This window comes from Manis javanica, chromosome 9, assembly GCF_040802235.1.
Source record: "Manis javanica isolate MJ-LG chromosome 9, MJ_LKY, whole genome shotgun sequence".
In the NCBI taxonomy this organism is placed as follows: Eukaryota; Metazoa; Chordata; class Mammalia; order Pholidota; family Manidae; genus Manis; species Manis javanica.
In genome coordinates, this window is record NC_133164.1 from 34,544,847 (window position 1) to 34,561,719 (window position 16,873).

Genomic DNA, 16,873 nt, shown 5'->3' on the forward strand with positions numbered 1-16,873 from the left:
TGCCTTCCAAAGTCCAGGTTAATCTATACCTTTCCATAACCACTTTTTGAATTCCCCCATTTAAAATTAATCTTTCTCTTGTGCTCCCAAAACACACGATTAATATTTTTCTCTGCCATTTGTCAAAAAATCTTATTTCAGTAGAACTTAGGTGCTTTTACCTTTGACAGATTTCATAGATGAATCACCCTTCTCAAGAACTGGAAACCAGCACTTCATTCATTTGTTTATTTAATTTTTTTACAAATATATACTGGCTATGAGATACACCACAGAATAAAATCAAATCTGCCCTTAGGGAGTTTACATTATATAGAAGGGAAGAAGAAAAAAACAAAGGAAGGAAGTGCAAAACTGTGATAGGGGTAGAGTGGGAGCTGGCTAAGGAAACGTGGAGGGACTAAGGTAGAACGGATGTTTCTCTCAGGTTTCAGGTCAGTGAATTCCATCAAGTTTTGGGATGTGGGTAATTGACCCGTATTAATTTGCTTAATTATAATTAAAATATTCCTTTAGGAAATAAAGGAATATGGGCATGCTGTAATAAATTAGGGTAATTGTATTCTATCAGACTTAACCCACAACCATGCTTACCAGTCATGATATGTTAGCAAGTCTCAGATTGAGTTGGCCATATGTATCAACATTCTTAGTAAGCAAGAACAAATCAGTCACACAACCTGCCTTTGGAAGCTTGCAGAAATCCTGCTCATGTACTGTAAGGCACTCCAAGTACCTCTCATGAAAAGGTTCACTGAAGGGCAGTGCTGGAATATTCTGCCAGCAGGATCAATGAGCCTTCTTTTGGGATCAGATTAAAGAGTTCTTCATCAATTAGGAAAAAAAGCAGAGTTCTGGATCTATGGAGCTGTTTTTAAGGTTTTATATTGTGGGAGTTGAGAATGCTTACACTTCCATTATGCAAGGAAAGGGATGCCTGAATGTGCTTTGTGGGATGTTGTGAGTGAAATTACATTTAATATCATGGGTTAATCAACAAAACCTTCAAATATTTAGATTATGGTAATGGAAGCACTTTCTGTAGCCATCCCTGCAGTATGCATTATTGTTAAAGTATGACAAATATTAAATAACTTTAGCTAGAATATAGAATATAAATAAATGTAAATTTCTGGGAAAAAGACAAAGGGATCAGGAAAAGACTTTCTAGTAGAGACACACCCAAACTGGTTAATGAGAAGTACACTAGCCTTTGTAGTAAAAAGGTACTTAGGTTAGATGCACAGTGGTGTATAGGGCTGGAAAAGATCTAAAGCTGGGTCAGAAACTACTAATTGTTTCCTAATGCTCATTCACTTCTTTTATACGACAATAAAGACACCAATTGTTCACTAAGCATATGGTCACCTAAAACAAAACAACATATTCTAGCACCTCATCACTTAGGTATTGCCATGTAACCAAGTTCTGCCAATGACATGTAAGAAGTGAGTTTTGCACCTTAAAAGATGAAGTTTTAAAGGGAAGATGTGTGTCTTCTTCCACTTTTCCTTCATCCTGCTGTTTGAACCATGGCTGTGACAGCTAGGGCTACCTTAAGACACCAGGACAAGAGAGTGTGTAGGCAGTTTTAAAATGGGGTTTTAGCATAGAGCCCATTTACTAAGCAAGAAGTATTGACAGTTTTATTCACGCTATCTTTTAAAGGATATTTGTAAATGAAACAGCTTCGTAAGACAGAGACTTTCTCTCCAAACTCTCTTTGGGTCAGAGAGCAAAAATGTTCCTGGACCAGAATTAGGAAGATAGAATCCCCCTTCAGAGCAAAGGTTAGGCAGGTTTATCGGTGGCCTCCTTTAAACGATTAGCATGTTTTAAGCTCCGTATCCCTCACCTGAGGAAATGCCAGCTGCATGTGCAGTATTTACCTAATTCTCTTTGTGCCGCCTGGTCTGACCTGGGGAGACCAGAAGAACTAGCATGGACACAAAGCCCATGCCGCCTATTGTGCTGAGAGTAATAAAGCCATTTTTCTCTGACCCAGGAGTCTTGTGCCTTTTTCCAGTATCTGTGAAACTGTGGTAGGCTAATTTGTTAGGCCTCACGTAGGGTGAAATTTCAGATTCCTCACAGTTCTTGACAAAGTGTCTTGTTCTACAGAAGATACAGTTAAAAGGGTTAACAGCCTGGGTCTCAACCCTGGCAAGCTGCTTTACACATATTTGGACCTATAATCTAATATTTGTTTATTATATTTCTGATTATATTTTTGTTACACACATTTGAACCTATAATCTAACAGGATTTGTTTCCTGCAACTGCTATGTTGCAACATACCAGAATTTTAAATATTTGGTATGGTATCTGGTAACTAGGTCTCAAAACACGGAATCTTGGTTGCTCAATTTTAGGTAAAACTCTTCTGTATGCTGAATGAACACGTAAGTTATGGAAGTAATAGGAAAGATTGATTCTTGCCATTCTCAGCAAAATTCTAGAAGAATTTACTTTAGCTTTACTTATGTCTGGGATATTTCTGAGCTTCTGCCAGTTTGTGGCATTGAGGAGATATACTGGTCAATATTCATAGCAAACTGAACTCTGAACCTGATGATTCCTAAGAATGCTATTTTTCTGTTCTCTTCTCATTGCCTCAGAAAAGAATCCCAACTTCACAGCATGATATGTAACCCCTACCTACATTCTCATTCTGATCTTTTCAGCCTACCAGCTGCATCTCTTCTTTCTTCTCCTCCACCACTGCCCCTCCTGTCAATATGGCAGACCTGTCAGTCTTTATTTATCACCTGCTAGACCTTGCATGCCCCTCGTCTTTATACTCAATGCCTTCCCTGTGTGTAATGCTTTCCCCCATTTCTTTATCTTACAAATTTCTACTCATCTTTCAACTCTAAGTTAAAATGTCACATTTCCTTTCTTGCTGTGAAACTGTCAGCTGTCACTTCCTATGTTTTCAGTACATTTATTTCTAGTATCAGACTCTTCTCTGCACTTCAGATACTCAGCATCTAATTTGTCTTTGTAGTGAAACAAAACAAGCAGTCAATCAGTCCAAACTATGACTAGATTGTGAGGGGAGATCTGAGAAGACAAACTTTAATAACTGTTCATGAAGTTCTGTGCATGTATTCTAGCATTTATTCTCAATGCTTAGGGTATATTGTTTCTATCCCTTGGTTATTTTTAGGACTTTAACAATAATTATAATAATAGTTCTTATTACTGTTTTTTTAATTTTTATGTCCTAGTTCTTAGTAAATTTGTAAGTAGGTTATGAATAATGTTGGTTGATAGAATGTATTTGCAAAGTACATAATTTTCAAAATCTTTCCAAATATTGAAACACAACTATTGGTTTTAACAGTGGATTTAAAGCTTGTTCCTCAGGGAAAGTTCAGCTATTTACTCTTTTCAGTTAATCTTGCCCTAGTGTTAATCAATAATTTATTTCATATTATTAAAATTGCAATAATTTCATTGTTAACCTGTAAACCATATAATACTTTGAAGGACACTAAAAGGGAAATATTCCAAATGAAAAATCACTAATAATATAGCTTAGGTTTTAATAATTTATATAATGATAGCAATTATATTAAACCTTTACTTTACAAAAGGAACAATCAAGTATTATCTCATTTTTCTCAAGATGTTACATAAATTTCTTTATTGTATAGTCCCTTGTGTTACTGGATTTTACTAGGGGAAAGTTCACAAAGAAAGAGAAACTAAATGAATAGTGGTTTGTAATATACATAATTATATTAAAGAAGTCAAAGATATTGTTACTTGTGAACTTTGCAGAAACATTTACACATAAAGGCTGTACTAAGAGGCTCAATATTTGGCTTCTGTCATGTAAGGAATATGTTTAATTATCATTATTTTTATATACATTTAGCTATATCTTTGTTAGCATTTTAATAATTTCAGAAAAAAGTATACTATTGGACACACATATTGTATGATCAGCTATGCTAATTTCAGATAAATTGATTTTTCTGTGATTTATGCATATAATGTGTATAAATAAATAGATTAACTTGAAATCAGCAATTCCTTTAAAACAATAGAATAGGAGAGGGGGTACTTTTCTTATGCATAAAGTATGTACCAGGGACTGTGCTAGGAGCCTCGTGTGATGTTACTTACCCAATAAATAAAATTTCCAACAAAAGAATTTTAAGTTTTAATAATAACACCTCAAGATTATAGCATACTTCTTTTGAGTTACAGCTTCAATTTAAATGAAATATAGAAAGAAATGAAGCTTAGGTTTCATGAAGGGTTTAGGATGATAAAAACTTCTGAGTAGAATAATTATTTCACTTCTGGGTGCTTTTGCAAGCTACATTGTGCAATACTTGTCGTTTAAAATGCTCTTATTGATAAATTTTGACATACCTCAAGATTGAGAGCTGGCAGACAACCTGTGAGTAATCAAGCAAAGATGCATTACATCCATAAAGTCACACTTGGGCAGTCAGAAACATTTTATCATAAGAGGCATCAAGAGAAACATAAACAGCTTTTGAAAAAAATGTCTCCAGGACTTAAAGTCAGTTTAAACATCATATTCTGGAGTTATGAAAGGATATTAGAGCATAAGTCTATAAATCTAAGACCTGAATGGTTTCATATGCTAAGTAATAATGTTTTCATATGCATTTGCTTAGAAACTGAAAAGTATAGAATTAAGTTTATTTATCAATATATTAACCATATGTCCACTGGTAAAACAAAAATTCCACACCTAATCTTATTAAATATAAGCAAGTCATATCTCTCCTCTGCTCAAAATCCTGTAAGAGATTCCTTTTTCATTCAGGGTAAATATATACAAACATCTGTATGAGGCCCCACATTGTAACTGACCTCTCACCTCACCTCCCACACCACCCTCTGTCTGCTCCAGCCACGAGGGCTTCTTTTCTGCTCCAGGAAATTTGTACTCATCTGTTCACTTAGCCTCAAAACTTCTTCCCCAAGATATTCCTGATTTCACCTTCCAACTCTACTCTCTAAATTTTTGTGCAAACATTATCTTCTCAGTGACTTTTCCTGTTAATATATTTAAAATTGTAACTACACCCCCCAAAGTTGCACTCCTAACCACACTTCCCCTGTATCTACAGCACTTAGCATCTTATAAAAAAATATATAATATATATATGTTTATTTTGTATGTTATGTCTACCCTCTCCTCTGGAAGAATTGAGTGCACAGATTTTTTTCCTGATTTGTTCATGGATATATTAAATAAACTTTGGATAGTGTACAGTAAGTACTAGGCATTCAAAAATATGTGCTGAGCAAATGAGTAAATAAGTATATGCAACTGTGTTCGTCATAATGATGAAATGTTCATGGTTCTGATCAAACAGGCAAGATGTACTTTATTCAAACAATATATTTCTGATCATTTAAATGCCATTATGATGAGTACTTATTTTCCTGAGTTCCTATCATACTTGTCTTTAATGAAATAATAACGACAAAATTAATGTATCGTTTCAGCAATCTTCAGTTGGACTAGTGTCATTGCACACCTTTTTCCCACAAAGTCTTATCTATCTGTGTAACACATGAGCTGTAGCATAGGCACTGAGAAGGAAGCTGGTGTTATGACAGTACTTGTTTAGGTTATCACATTTATTCAGTGCTCTGAACTGTGGAGACAGAACATGAGGAATAGCATAAGGCTAGTGCAAACCAAATGATCAACAAGTAATCAGTTTTATCTTAACTATGGTCATTTTCAAGAACTGGAGGTAATATAACTTTAAATATCATAAGTATTTGTTAAAAATAATACATAAATATTATTTAATTATTTGTACAATCTTCAATTAAATCTGTCTAACATTTTAGAAATAATGGAGATTAGAAAATTATAACTGTTCTTATTTCACCTAGTATATATGCCGCACATTGGGATGGTGGGGATTCCAGGTATCTGTAATCATGTATTGAATACCTTAAACATTTTTTTCCATTTGAAGTAACATATTTTGAACACATTTGAGGCTTATACTGTGATTGAAAATTTATTTTTAAGGGACTTTTCCTTTTCTACATTTTGTCATACAGACTAATATTAAAGTGCATTTTTCCAATTGTGCTTTTAGGTTGTATTCAGTTGGAGGTCGTGATGGAAGTTCCTGTTTGAGTTCAATGGAATATTATGATCCTCACACAAATAAGTGGAACATGTGTGCTCCGATGTGTAAGAGGAGAGGGGGTGTCGGGGTGGCCACGTGCGATGGTTTTCTTTATGCAGTAGGTGGGCATGATGCTCCTGCTTCAAACCACTGTTCCCGGCTGCTAGATTACGTGGAAAGGTAAGAACCCCAAGGACACAGATAGCAGTGCAAGAAATAATGAGGATTACATTGATGCTGAATTCATGTGATTATAAAAACTGCATAATTTGTAAAGGTAAATTCAATTATTAGAGCTGTTTGTTTAGTCTCTCTCTCTCTCTCTCTCTCTCTCTCTCTCACACACACACACACACACACACACACACACACACACACACACATGGTTTCATTCTTTCTTATTTGTTCTCCCTCCCTCCTTTCCTCCATTCTTCCTTCCCTCCTTCCTTCCTTCCTTCCCTCCTCTCCTTTCTTTCTCTTTCTTTCTTCAAGTCTTACAATTTTTTTTACCCTAAAGAAATATTTAAATGTTTCTTTAATGCACTTTTAAAAGGTCAATTAAAACACAGTTTTAAGTAATTTATTAAATTTATGAATGTTTGTTAATTCTTTTTAAAAATTGTATATTTTACTTATTTTGTTTATCTTGCCTTGTTTGTTCTACTATACCTTTCAAACTCTTAAAGGTGAATTACAAACTTTGTTTTGTGCCACACATTTCTTAATGCAAGACAGACTTGTAATAACTTGATTTTCTATAATCCGGCTGAATAGGAGACATATAGGTCCTTTTTTAATTCTTCTAAAAACGGCCAGGTAAACAAAGGCTGTAGTGGAAAGGCACCTTGGCCTCAGACTTGGTTCAACAACCCAGACACTTTCTGGCATGGTTATAGCTAAGTTGTCTTTAAGGGCTGTACATCACTTAATATACTGGGTACACTAAGGATTAGTGAAACCTATTATGGTATTTACTATTACATAAGGATACATACTGCTATATAGGGAGGTGAAAATAGGGAAGTTTAAGTCAACTGCTTTATCAACTGAGATAAGTAATTCTATAATGAATAAAATTCAAAACTCTCAGTGACTTAATACATAATTTTTTTTCCTTACTTATGCTATATATCCAAGACAGCTCCATATTATTGCTCTGGTAACCAAAATGACATATAAGCTACTGAGTGACTGCTGCCGGTGCCAGAAGGGAAAAGCCAGAGAGTAGTTCACTGGTTCTCAAAGATTTCACATGCAAGTAATGTAATTCCTTTTTGTTACTTTCATGACAAACCAGTCACATGGCCACAGAAAACTTCATGAGGGTGAGAGAACAGTATCCTAATTTGTACATTGTAAAAGAATAGGAGATGTGTGGTGGATCGCATTGAAAAAAAATAACAATTTTCCTCTTAATGTTAAAAACCCACATCTTTTATACTCTTGCTGAAAAGTGGTATAGTCAGTGGGAAAAAGGTGCTCTCATTTGTGACTTTTTCCTGAGAACATGTGGTTATTTTTACTGAGAATAAGGTCACTGGCAAGCGATAGCTTTTAGTGAATAGATTTGTTCAAACTTAAGCCACTTCTTGAATAAAATATAGAACATGTTTAAGGATTTGATACTATGTGAAATGGTCTGTGAATTTATGGCTATTTAAACATACAGCATTTAAGCTCACCACAATTTCACTTCAACATTGTCTTGTCCAGTAAAATTAGGAACTAGAGGTGTTATAGTTTGGACAGTGGTCAGAGTCCAAACATATAGATGTATGTTTTTATATAGAGAAGCATGCAACCATTTTTCATAAAAATACTGCAATAGCCTGACAGCTCATTCACATTTTCCTCTGTTAAATTCTTGGGAAAAATAACAAGATGAATATGATGGAGCTCCTACTTTTCCTATGAATATCTTACATAAATGAAACTAATGAAATGCTATTACAATTTTCTCTTCTAACTTTACTACATAATATACTGAAATGTTGTTTGTGAACAGAGGCATAAATAATTCAGTCTAAAAACACATTTATGATACAAAATTAGATTTAAATAAGCTTAGCTATTTTCAGTTACAGGAGAGCAGTGGGTATGAACAACTTAAGTAATGTAGAAGCACACTGCATTATCATGATTCACATCCCAGTTCATATTATGTGTCAGATTAATAGCATTTTGCAGTTTCTATAACATATATTCTATATTGATGATTTCACATGTAAATCATCAATAAATCAAGATAAATCATGATACCTCCATAGATAAAGAATGTTTTCAATATATAATTGAGAGCAAATAAATCATTAGGAAGAACAAGAAGTAGTGTATAATGCAATGCTTTATAGATAGGTAGATAAATGGATAGAACAAATTTTATTATATGACAATGATTTCTAATGGAAATGTGAAGGAATTATATAATGGTGGTGTCAAAAAAATACAGTTTTATAAGTCATCAAAAACTATAGAATAACGTTGTCTTAAACGCAAAGAACACTGGTACCTCAAATCAGAACAGGAAAGAAGACAGGGACTTAGAACAGGGATTTTAGAACAGTTAATGGGACAGTGAGAACTAATTTTGTAGCCAAGCCTCACTTTAGTGAGAGATCTTAGTGGACAGAATCAGTGTCCAAAATATGCAGTAAGTTCTAGCAGAATTTAGGCCCAGAAGGTGCAATGTGTTAGACAAAGCACAGTTATCCATCTATTTACATATTCAACAAATACTGTTTGGCATAAATTTTTCACAATGCTAAGGAGAGCTTAAACTTATTAGATGAAAGAGACAGAGAAATAATTATAACTTTAAGATCACAAACAAAATAGGAACCAGGCAATAGATCAGAAAATATGCTCAAAGACATCAATTCCTCTACTGGCTAATAACAGCTCAGGTCCACCTTTGTCCTCAAATCTGCATCCCTGTAAAAAGGCTGACACGAGAGGGATGCCAAGGGAATAGAAACTTCCTAAACCTGCCTTGCTTCCTCCAATTTTATTTTCCTTATGGTAGCCAGAGGGATCTTTTCCTAATGCAAATTTGACCTGAAAGCCCAAGGGAGTTTTTCTTTGCACCAATTATTAATACTGTAATGAAAAAATTTATTTGTTTTACAGTAATTTTTCCACTAAACTAGATACCATGTGATGATGAGGACCAAGATCAGCTTGTTCACCCCTATATTCCTCCACTTGGCATCCAATACCTGGCACAGAGCACTCAATGGCATTTAATGAATCAGTTAGACGTTAAGATACACAGGCCTTAAATTTGTCACAAAGAAAAGCATCTTGAGGTATACTGTAAATAAGTAGTTATATAAATTAATGCATAGATATTTGATAGATAGTGATGTATGGGTGTATTTATGTACATATGGAGGAATGGACAGATTGAGGAAAAGACATAGACAGATTTTTATTTGTCATTTCTCAATTCGCATGTGAATGCCCATTTCCATCATCACAGCATTTATATATATTTTAGGCATTTATTTAATAGAAAATATTTAGAGACTAAAATATTGAGCAAATTCTATATATAAATAGAAAATTATATATCTATATCGTATCCTCCAAACACTATTAACAAATATATATAAACAGTTTTTCTGTATTACCCACAACAAATATAAAAGTTTTGTTCAAATTCTACCAAAATCTACTCTAGTCATTTCAGAAAAAGTAATCTAAAATAACAGCATTTAATTTATTTCTGTTAAAATATGGCTCAATATTTTTATCATCTTCAGGTCTTTGATTTAAAAAAAATGAAATAAGGGAAGCTAAGATTTGCTGCCAGACATAAAGGGATAAATAAATTATTAATTTAATTAAACAACTCTTTTTAAAGTGGCCATAAACACTGATGCATAAGAGAAGAGTGGAATTTTGGAATATTTGATTTCTGTTAATTTCTCACTTCATCTTTTTGGTTTAAACACAATCTAAGAATTGTAGCATTTCCAAGCAGTGAAGAGAAATAGTAAAGAAAAGACTTCTTATTTGAATTATGTGTGCTTATCCTATGCCTTATGTAGAATGTAAATATATTAACTCATAGTTTCATATATGTGAGATCTTAAATTTTCTACAAGATAGCAATTAGTTGAACTGTTTAAATATGTTTGATAGGAGAATTTGAAATTTTTAATAAGACTTTTTTCTTGTTCTTAAGATTGCTGAATCTAGCCAAACGAATATATCATAAAATGACCAGCTAATCTGTTGTTGATATTATTTTCCTATTACTGTGCATGCATAATCTTTGTTATTTTGTATTAAAATTATGCAAGAAAAGAAAAACATGGTACACAAACAAAAATGCCAGCTAAACTCTCACAAGCATAGATGAAAATACACAAAATAAATTCTAGCAAATCAAATCTAGATATAAACAAAAAAAGGGGTAACCTATCCCAACCAATTTGAGTTTATTCCAGAAAAAGAAGATTGGGTTTGACAACAATAACAAAAAACCTAATACATGTAACTCAATACAGTAACAAAATAAACAAACATCCGAATGGATGCAAAAATATAAAATCCACACCGATCATAAACACTCTCACCAAACTTTGAAGAGAAATTAATACAAAAATAAGTAGATACTGAAATATGTTATTTTGCACTTTTCATTGGAATAAGAACAGAATGACTGCTAATACCACTTTCATTCAACGTTTTAATAAACTTGCCAATGATAAGGCAATAAAACGAAAGAAAATTAATAACAACTGGAATAAAAAAACTGTCAGTATTCAAGCTTACATGATAAATCTCTATCTTTTAATCACAATTTAATTGGAAACTATTTGATTTAATAAGTACGTTAATAAGGTAGCTATATATTCAATCAACATGTAAAATTATTTTTATTTCCACTTCCAGCAATAAATAATTGCAACATTAATGTATTCAAAGTTACAATTAAAAAGTTTTTTTCTTTTTTAAGGTTTATTTATTTATTTATTTATTTATTTTGGTATCATTAATCTACAATTACATGAAGGACATTATGTTCACTAGGCTCCCCCTTCACCAAGTCCCCCCACATACCCCTTCACAGTCACTGTCCATCTGCATAGTAAGATGCTGCAAAATCACTACTTGTCTTCTCTGTGTTGCACAGCCCTCACCGTGCCCCACACACACTATACATGCTAATCATAATGCCCCCTATCTTTTTCCCCACCCTTGTCCCTCCCTTCCTACCCATCCTCCCCAGTCCCTTTCCCTTTGGTAACTGTTAGTCCATTCTTGGGTTCTGTGATTCTGATGCTGTTTTGTTCCCTCAGTTTTCCTTTGTTCATATACTCCACATATGAGTGAAATCATTTGGTACTTGTCTTTCTCTGCTTGGCTTATTTCACTGAGCATAATACCCTCTAGCTCCATCCATGTTGTTGCGAATGGTAGGATCTGTTTTTTTCTTATGGCTGAATAATATTCCATTGTGTATATGTACCACCTCTTCTTTATCCATTCATCTACTAATGGACACTTAGGTTGCTTCCAATTCTTGGCTATTGTAAATAGTGCAGAGATAAACATAGGGGTGCATATGTCTTTTTCAAACTGGAGATCTGTCATTTATGAATATATTCTCCCATACTGTAGGATACCTTTTTGTTCTATTGATGGTGTCCTTTGCTGTACAGAAGCTTTTTAGCTTGATATAGTCCCACTTCTTCATTTATGCTTTTGTTTCCCTTGCCCGGGGAGATATGTTCATGAAGAAGTCACTGATGTTTATGTCCATGAGATTTTTCTGTGTGATTTTTTTCTAAGAGTTTTATGGTTTCATGACTTACATTCAGGTCTTTGATCCATTTTGAATTTACTTTTGTGTATGGGGTTAGACAATGATCCAGTTTCATTCTCTTACATGTAGCTGTCCAGTTTTGCCAACACCATCTGTTGAAGAGCTGTCCTTTCCCCATTGTATGTCCATGGCTCCTTTATCATATATTAATTGGCCATATATGTTTTGGTTAATGTCTGGAGTCTCTATTCTGTTCCACTGGTTGTGGCTCTGTTCTCATGCCAGTACCAAATTTTCTTGATTACTGTGGCTTTGTAGTAGAGCTTGAAGTTGGGGAGTGAGATCCCCCTACTTTATTCTTCCTTCTCAGGAACTCTTTGGCTATTCGGGGTCTTTGGTGTTTCCATATAAATTTTTGAACTATATGTTCCAGTTAGTTGAAGAATGTTATTGGTAATTTGATAGGGATTGCATCGAATCTGTATATTGCTTTGGGCAGGATGGACATTTTGACAATATTAATTCTTCCTAGCCAAGATTATGGGATGAGTTTCAATCTGTCAGGGTCCTCTTTAATTTCTCTTAAGAGTGTCATATAGTTTTCAGGGTATAGGTCTTTCACTTCCTTGGTTAAGTTTATTCCTAGGTGTTTTATTCTTTTTGATGCAATTGTAAATGGAATTGTTTTCCTGATTTCTCTTTCTATTAGTTCATTGTTAGTGTATAGGAAAGCCACAGATTTCTGTGTGTTAATTTTGTATCCTGCAACTTTGCTGTATTCCGATATCAGTTCTAGTAGTTTTAGAGTGGAGTCTTTAGTGTTTTTTATGTACAATATCATGTCATCTGCAAATAGTGACAGTTTGACTTCTTTTTTAAAAATCTGGATTCCTTGTATTTCTTTGTTTTGCCTAATTGCTGTGGCTTGAACCTCCAATACTACATTCAATAACAGTGGGGAGAGTGGGCATCCCTGTCTAGTTCCTGATCTCAGAGGAAAACTTTTCAGCCTCTTGCTGTTCAGTATGATGCTAGCTGTGGGTTTATCATATATGGCCTTTATTATGTTGAGGTACTTGCCCTCTATAACCATTTTGTTGAGAGTTTTTATCATGAATGGATGTTGAATTTTATCGAATGCTTTTTCAGCATCTATGGAGATGATCATGTGGTTTTTGTCTTTCTTTTTGTTGATGTAGTGGATGATGTTGATGAACTTTCGAATGTTGTACCATCCTTGCAACCCTGGGATGAATCCCAGTTGGTCATGGTGTATGATCCTTTTGATGTATTTTTGAATTCAGTTTGCTAATATTTTGTTGAGTATTTTAGCATCTATGTTCATCAGGGATATTGGTCTGTAATTTTCTTTTTTGGTGGGGTCTTTGCCTGGTTTTGGTATTAGGGTGATGTTGGCTTCATAGAATGAGTTTGGGAGTATTCCCTCCTCTTCCATTTTTTGGAAAACTTTAAGGAGAATGGGTATTATGTCTTCTCTGTACGTCTGATAAAATTCCGAGGTAAATCCATCTGGCCCGGGGGTTTTGTTTTTGGGTAGTTTTTTGATTACCGCTTCAATTTCTTTGCTGGTAATCGGTCTGTTTAGATTTTCTGTTTCTTTCTGGGTCAGTCTTGGAAGGTTACATTTTACTACGAAGTTGTCCATTTCTCCTAGGTTTTCCAGCTTTTTAGCATATAGATTTTCATAGTATTCTCTAAAAATTCTTTGTATTTCTGTGGGGTCTGTCATGGTTTTTCCTTTCTTGTTTCTGATTCTGTTGATGTGTGCTGACTCTCTTTTCCTCTTAATAAGTCTGGCTAGAGGCTTATCTATTTTGTTCATTTTCTCGAAGAACCAGCTCTTGGTTTCATTGATTTTTTTCTATTGTTTTATTCTTCTCAATTTTATTTATTTCTTCTCTGATCTTTATTATGTCCCCCCTTCTGCTGACCTTAGGCTTCATTTGTTCTTCTTTTTGCAGTTTCCATAATTGTGACATTAGACCATTCATTTGGGATTGTTCTTCCTTCTTTAAATATGCCTGGATTGCTATATACTTTCCTCTTAAGACTGCTTTCGCTGCATCCCACAGTAGTTGGGGCTTTGTGTTGGTGTCATTTGTTTCCATATATTGCTGGATCTCTATTTTAATTTGGTCATTGATCCATTGATTATTTAGGAGCATGTTGTTAAGCCTCCATGTGTTTGTGGGCCTTTTTGCTTTCTTTGTACAATTTATTTCTAGTTTTATACCTTTGTGGTCTGAAAAGTTGGTTGGTAGGATTTCAATCTTTTTGAATTTACTGAGGTTTTTTTTGTGGCCTAGTATGTGGTCTATTCTGGAGACTGTTCCATGTGCTCTTGAGAAGAATGTGTATCGTGTTGTTTTTGGATGTAGAGTTCTATAGATGTCTATTAGGTTCATCTGTTCTAGTGTGTTGTTCAGTGCCTCTGTGTCCTGACTTATTTTCTGTCTGGTGGATCTGTCCTTTGGAGTGATTGCATTCTATTTCCTCCTTTAATTCTCTTAGTATTTGTTTCACATATATTGGTGCTCCTGTATTGGGTCCTTATATATTTAGAATGGTTATATCCTCTTGTTGGACTGAGCCCTTTATCATTATGTAATGTCCTTCTTTATCTTCTGTTACTTTCTTTATTTTGAAGTCTATTTTGTCTGATACTAGTATTGCAACACCTGCTTTTCTCTCCTTGTTGTTTGCATGAAATATCTTTTTCCATCCCTTGACTTTAAGTTTGTGCATGTCTGGGTTTTAGGTGAGTCTCTTGTAAGCAGCATATGGATGGGTCTTGCTTTTTTATCCATTCTATTACTCTGTGTCTTTTGATTGGTCCATTCAGTCCATTTACATTTAAGGTGATTATTGAAAGATATGTGCTTATTGCCATTGCAGGCTTTAGATTTGTGGTTACCCAAGGTTCAAGGTTAGCTTCTTTACTACCTTACTGTCTAATTTAACTCGCTTATTGAACTATTATAAACACAGTCTGATTATTATTTCTCTCCCTTCCTATTCCTCCTCCTCCATTCTTCATATGTTGTGTGTTTTGTTCTGTGCTCTTTTTAGGAGTGCTACCATCTAGAGTAGTCCCTCTAAGATGCCCTGTAGAGGTGGTTTGTGGGAGGCAAATTCCCTCAACTTTTGCTTGTCTGGGAATTGTTTAATCCATCCTTCATATTTAAATGATAATCGTGCTGGATACAATATCCTTGGTTTAAGGCCCTTCTATTTCATTGCATTAAATATATCATGCCATTCTCTTCTGGCCTGTAAGGTTTCAGTTGAGAAGTCTGATATCCTGATGGGTATTCCTTTGTAGGTGACCTTTTTTCTCTTTCTGGCTGCTTTTAGCACTCTTTCTTTGATCTTTGCCATTTTAATTATTATGTGTCTTGGTGTTGTCCTCTTTGGATCCCTTCTGTTGGGAGTTCTGTGTGCTTCCGTAATCTGCGCAACTATTTCCTCTTTTAGGAATAGTTGTATTTATTGTATTTTCATAAATATACATGTTTTGGAGAGGAGATTTCCACTGAACTACTCATGCCACCATCTTCCCGTTATCTCATTAAAAAGGTTTTAAAAAATCCAGCAATAAATCTCTTAATACATATGTAATACCTCTAAACAGAAAATAAAAATTTATAGAGAAAGGTTTAAAAAGCCTTAAATAAGTGGAGTAGAAAGTCTTGAAAAAGTACTACATATTAAGACCAATTATAAAGTTAATTTAACTAAGACATTGTGGTATTGGCATAGTACAAACAAGTAGACAAATAGAACAGTTTTTTGTCCAGAAACAGAATCACACAAACAGTATAAGAAATACTGATTTATGGCAAAGGCAAAAGAGCATATATTATATGGAAAAAGAAAATTAGTTTTAGCCCTTATCTCACAGCACACCCAAAATCAATTCAAGGTGGATTTTAGATGTAAATATAAAACCTCAAACATGAAGCTTTCAGACTAACACAGGAGACTATCTTCACAATATAAGGGTGTGAAAGAGTACTTAATCTAGATCTGGAATAATCCAAAAGGAAAAACATTACTGTTCACATGTCTTTCCTCAAAAGACAGCAGTGAGAGTAAAAATTAAACCACAGAGTGGGAAAATATTTGCAATACAGTTAACGAACAAAGGCTTTGTTTCCAACAAAAAGAGAAATTCTGGAACTCATTTTTAAAAGAACCTAAAAACGAAAAAAATTGGTATGAGATTTGAAAACCACTCTTCAAAAGATGACTATTGAGAAAAATGCTTGATGTCATTAGTCATCAGGAAAATGCAAATTAAAAGCACAATGTCATACCATGACCTACCTACTAGAAAGGCTAAAATGGAAACAGCCATTAATACCATATGATGGAGAGGCTATAGAGCAACTGAAACTCACTACATTGATGGTGAAATTTAAATTGACACAGCCTCTTTGTAATATCAATTGGTGGTCTCTACCACATTTCAAAATATGCATTCTCTGACTCAGAAATTCCATCCTTAAATACCCATTAGGAATGCAAATATATGAAAACATCTGAACAAAGATGTTTATAGGAGCATTATAACAGTTATTCTGCAGTTTTATTAAATTAGTATCATGAATTTGTTTTGCATTTCTACTGCCTGTTTCTAAAATCAAGGTATATTTGTTTTGATAATCTCATGAGACCTTATGATGTTGGTTTTCTTCGCAAGAAAAATAATTTTTGACAAGCATTATTGTCCCCCTTAATTGCTTAATTCATAAAATAATTTATTAAAATAAATTCAATATAGATTATATAATTCATTTACTAGAAATCTAAAAACCATAAGCTCTTTATCCACTTTTATAGCATAGCTGGTCATTTTTTTCTTTTCTGGTTTCTTTGTTTTCTTACTTGTTCTGTTTTGTTTTACATGCAGAACACAGCTGGCTACAAATCACTT

General features: G+C 34.0%; 1 protein-coding gene across 1 annotated transcript in view; it reads left to right on the forward strand.

Annotated features, from left to right (window-relative positions):
* KLHL1 (kelch like family member 1) overlaps nucleotides 1–16,873 on the forward strand; it is a 359,135-nt gene that overhangs the window by 333,290 nt on the left and 8,972 nt on the right. Inside the window, exon 9 of the mRNA XM_037023548.2 lies at nucleotides 6,111–6,323. Coding sequence (XP_036879443.1) covers nucleotides 6,111–6,323 — 213 coding nt within the window. The remainder of the gene's footprint in view (nucleotides 1–6,110; nucleotides 6,324–16,873) is intronic.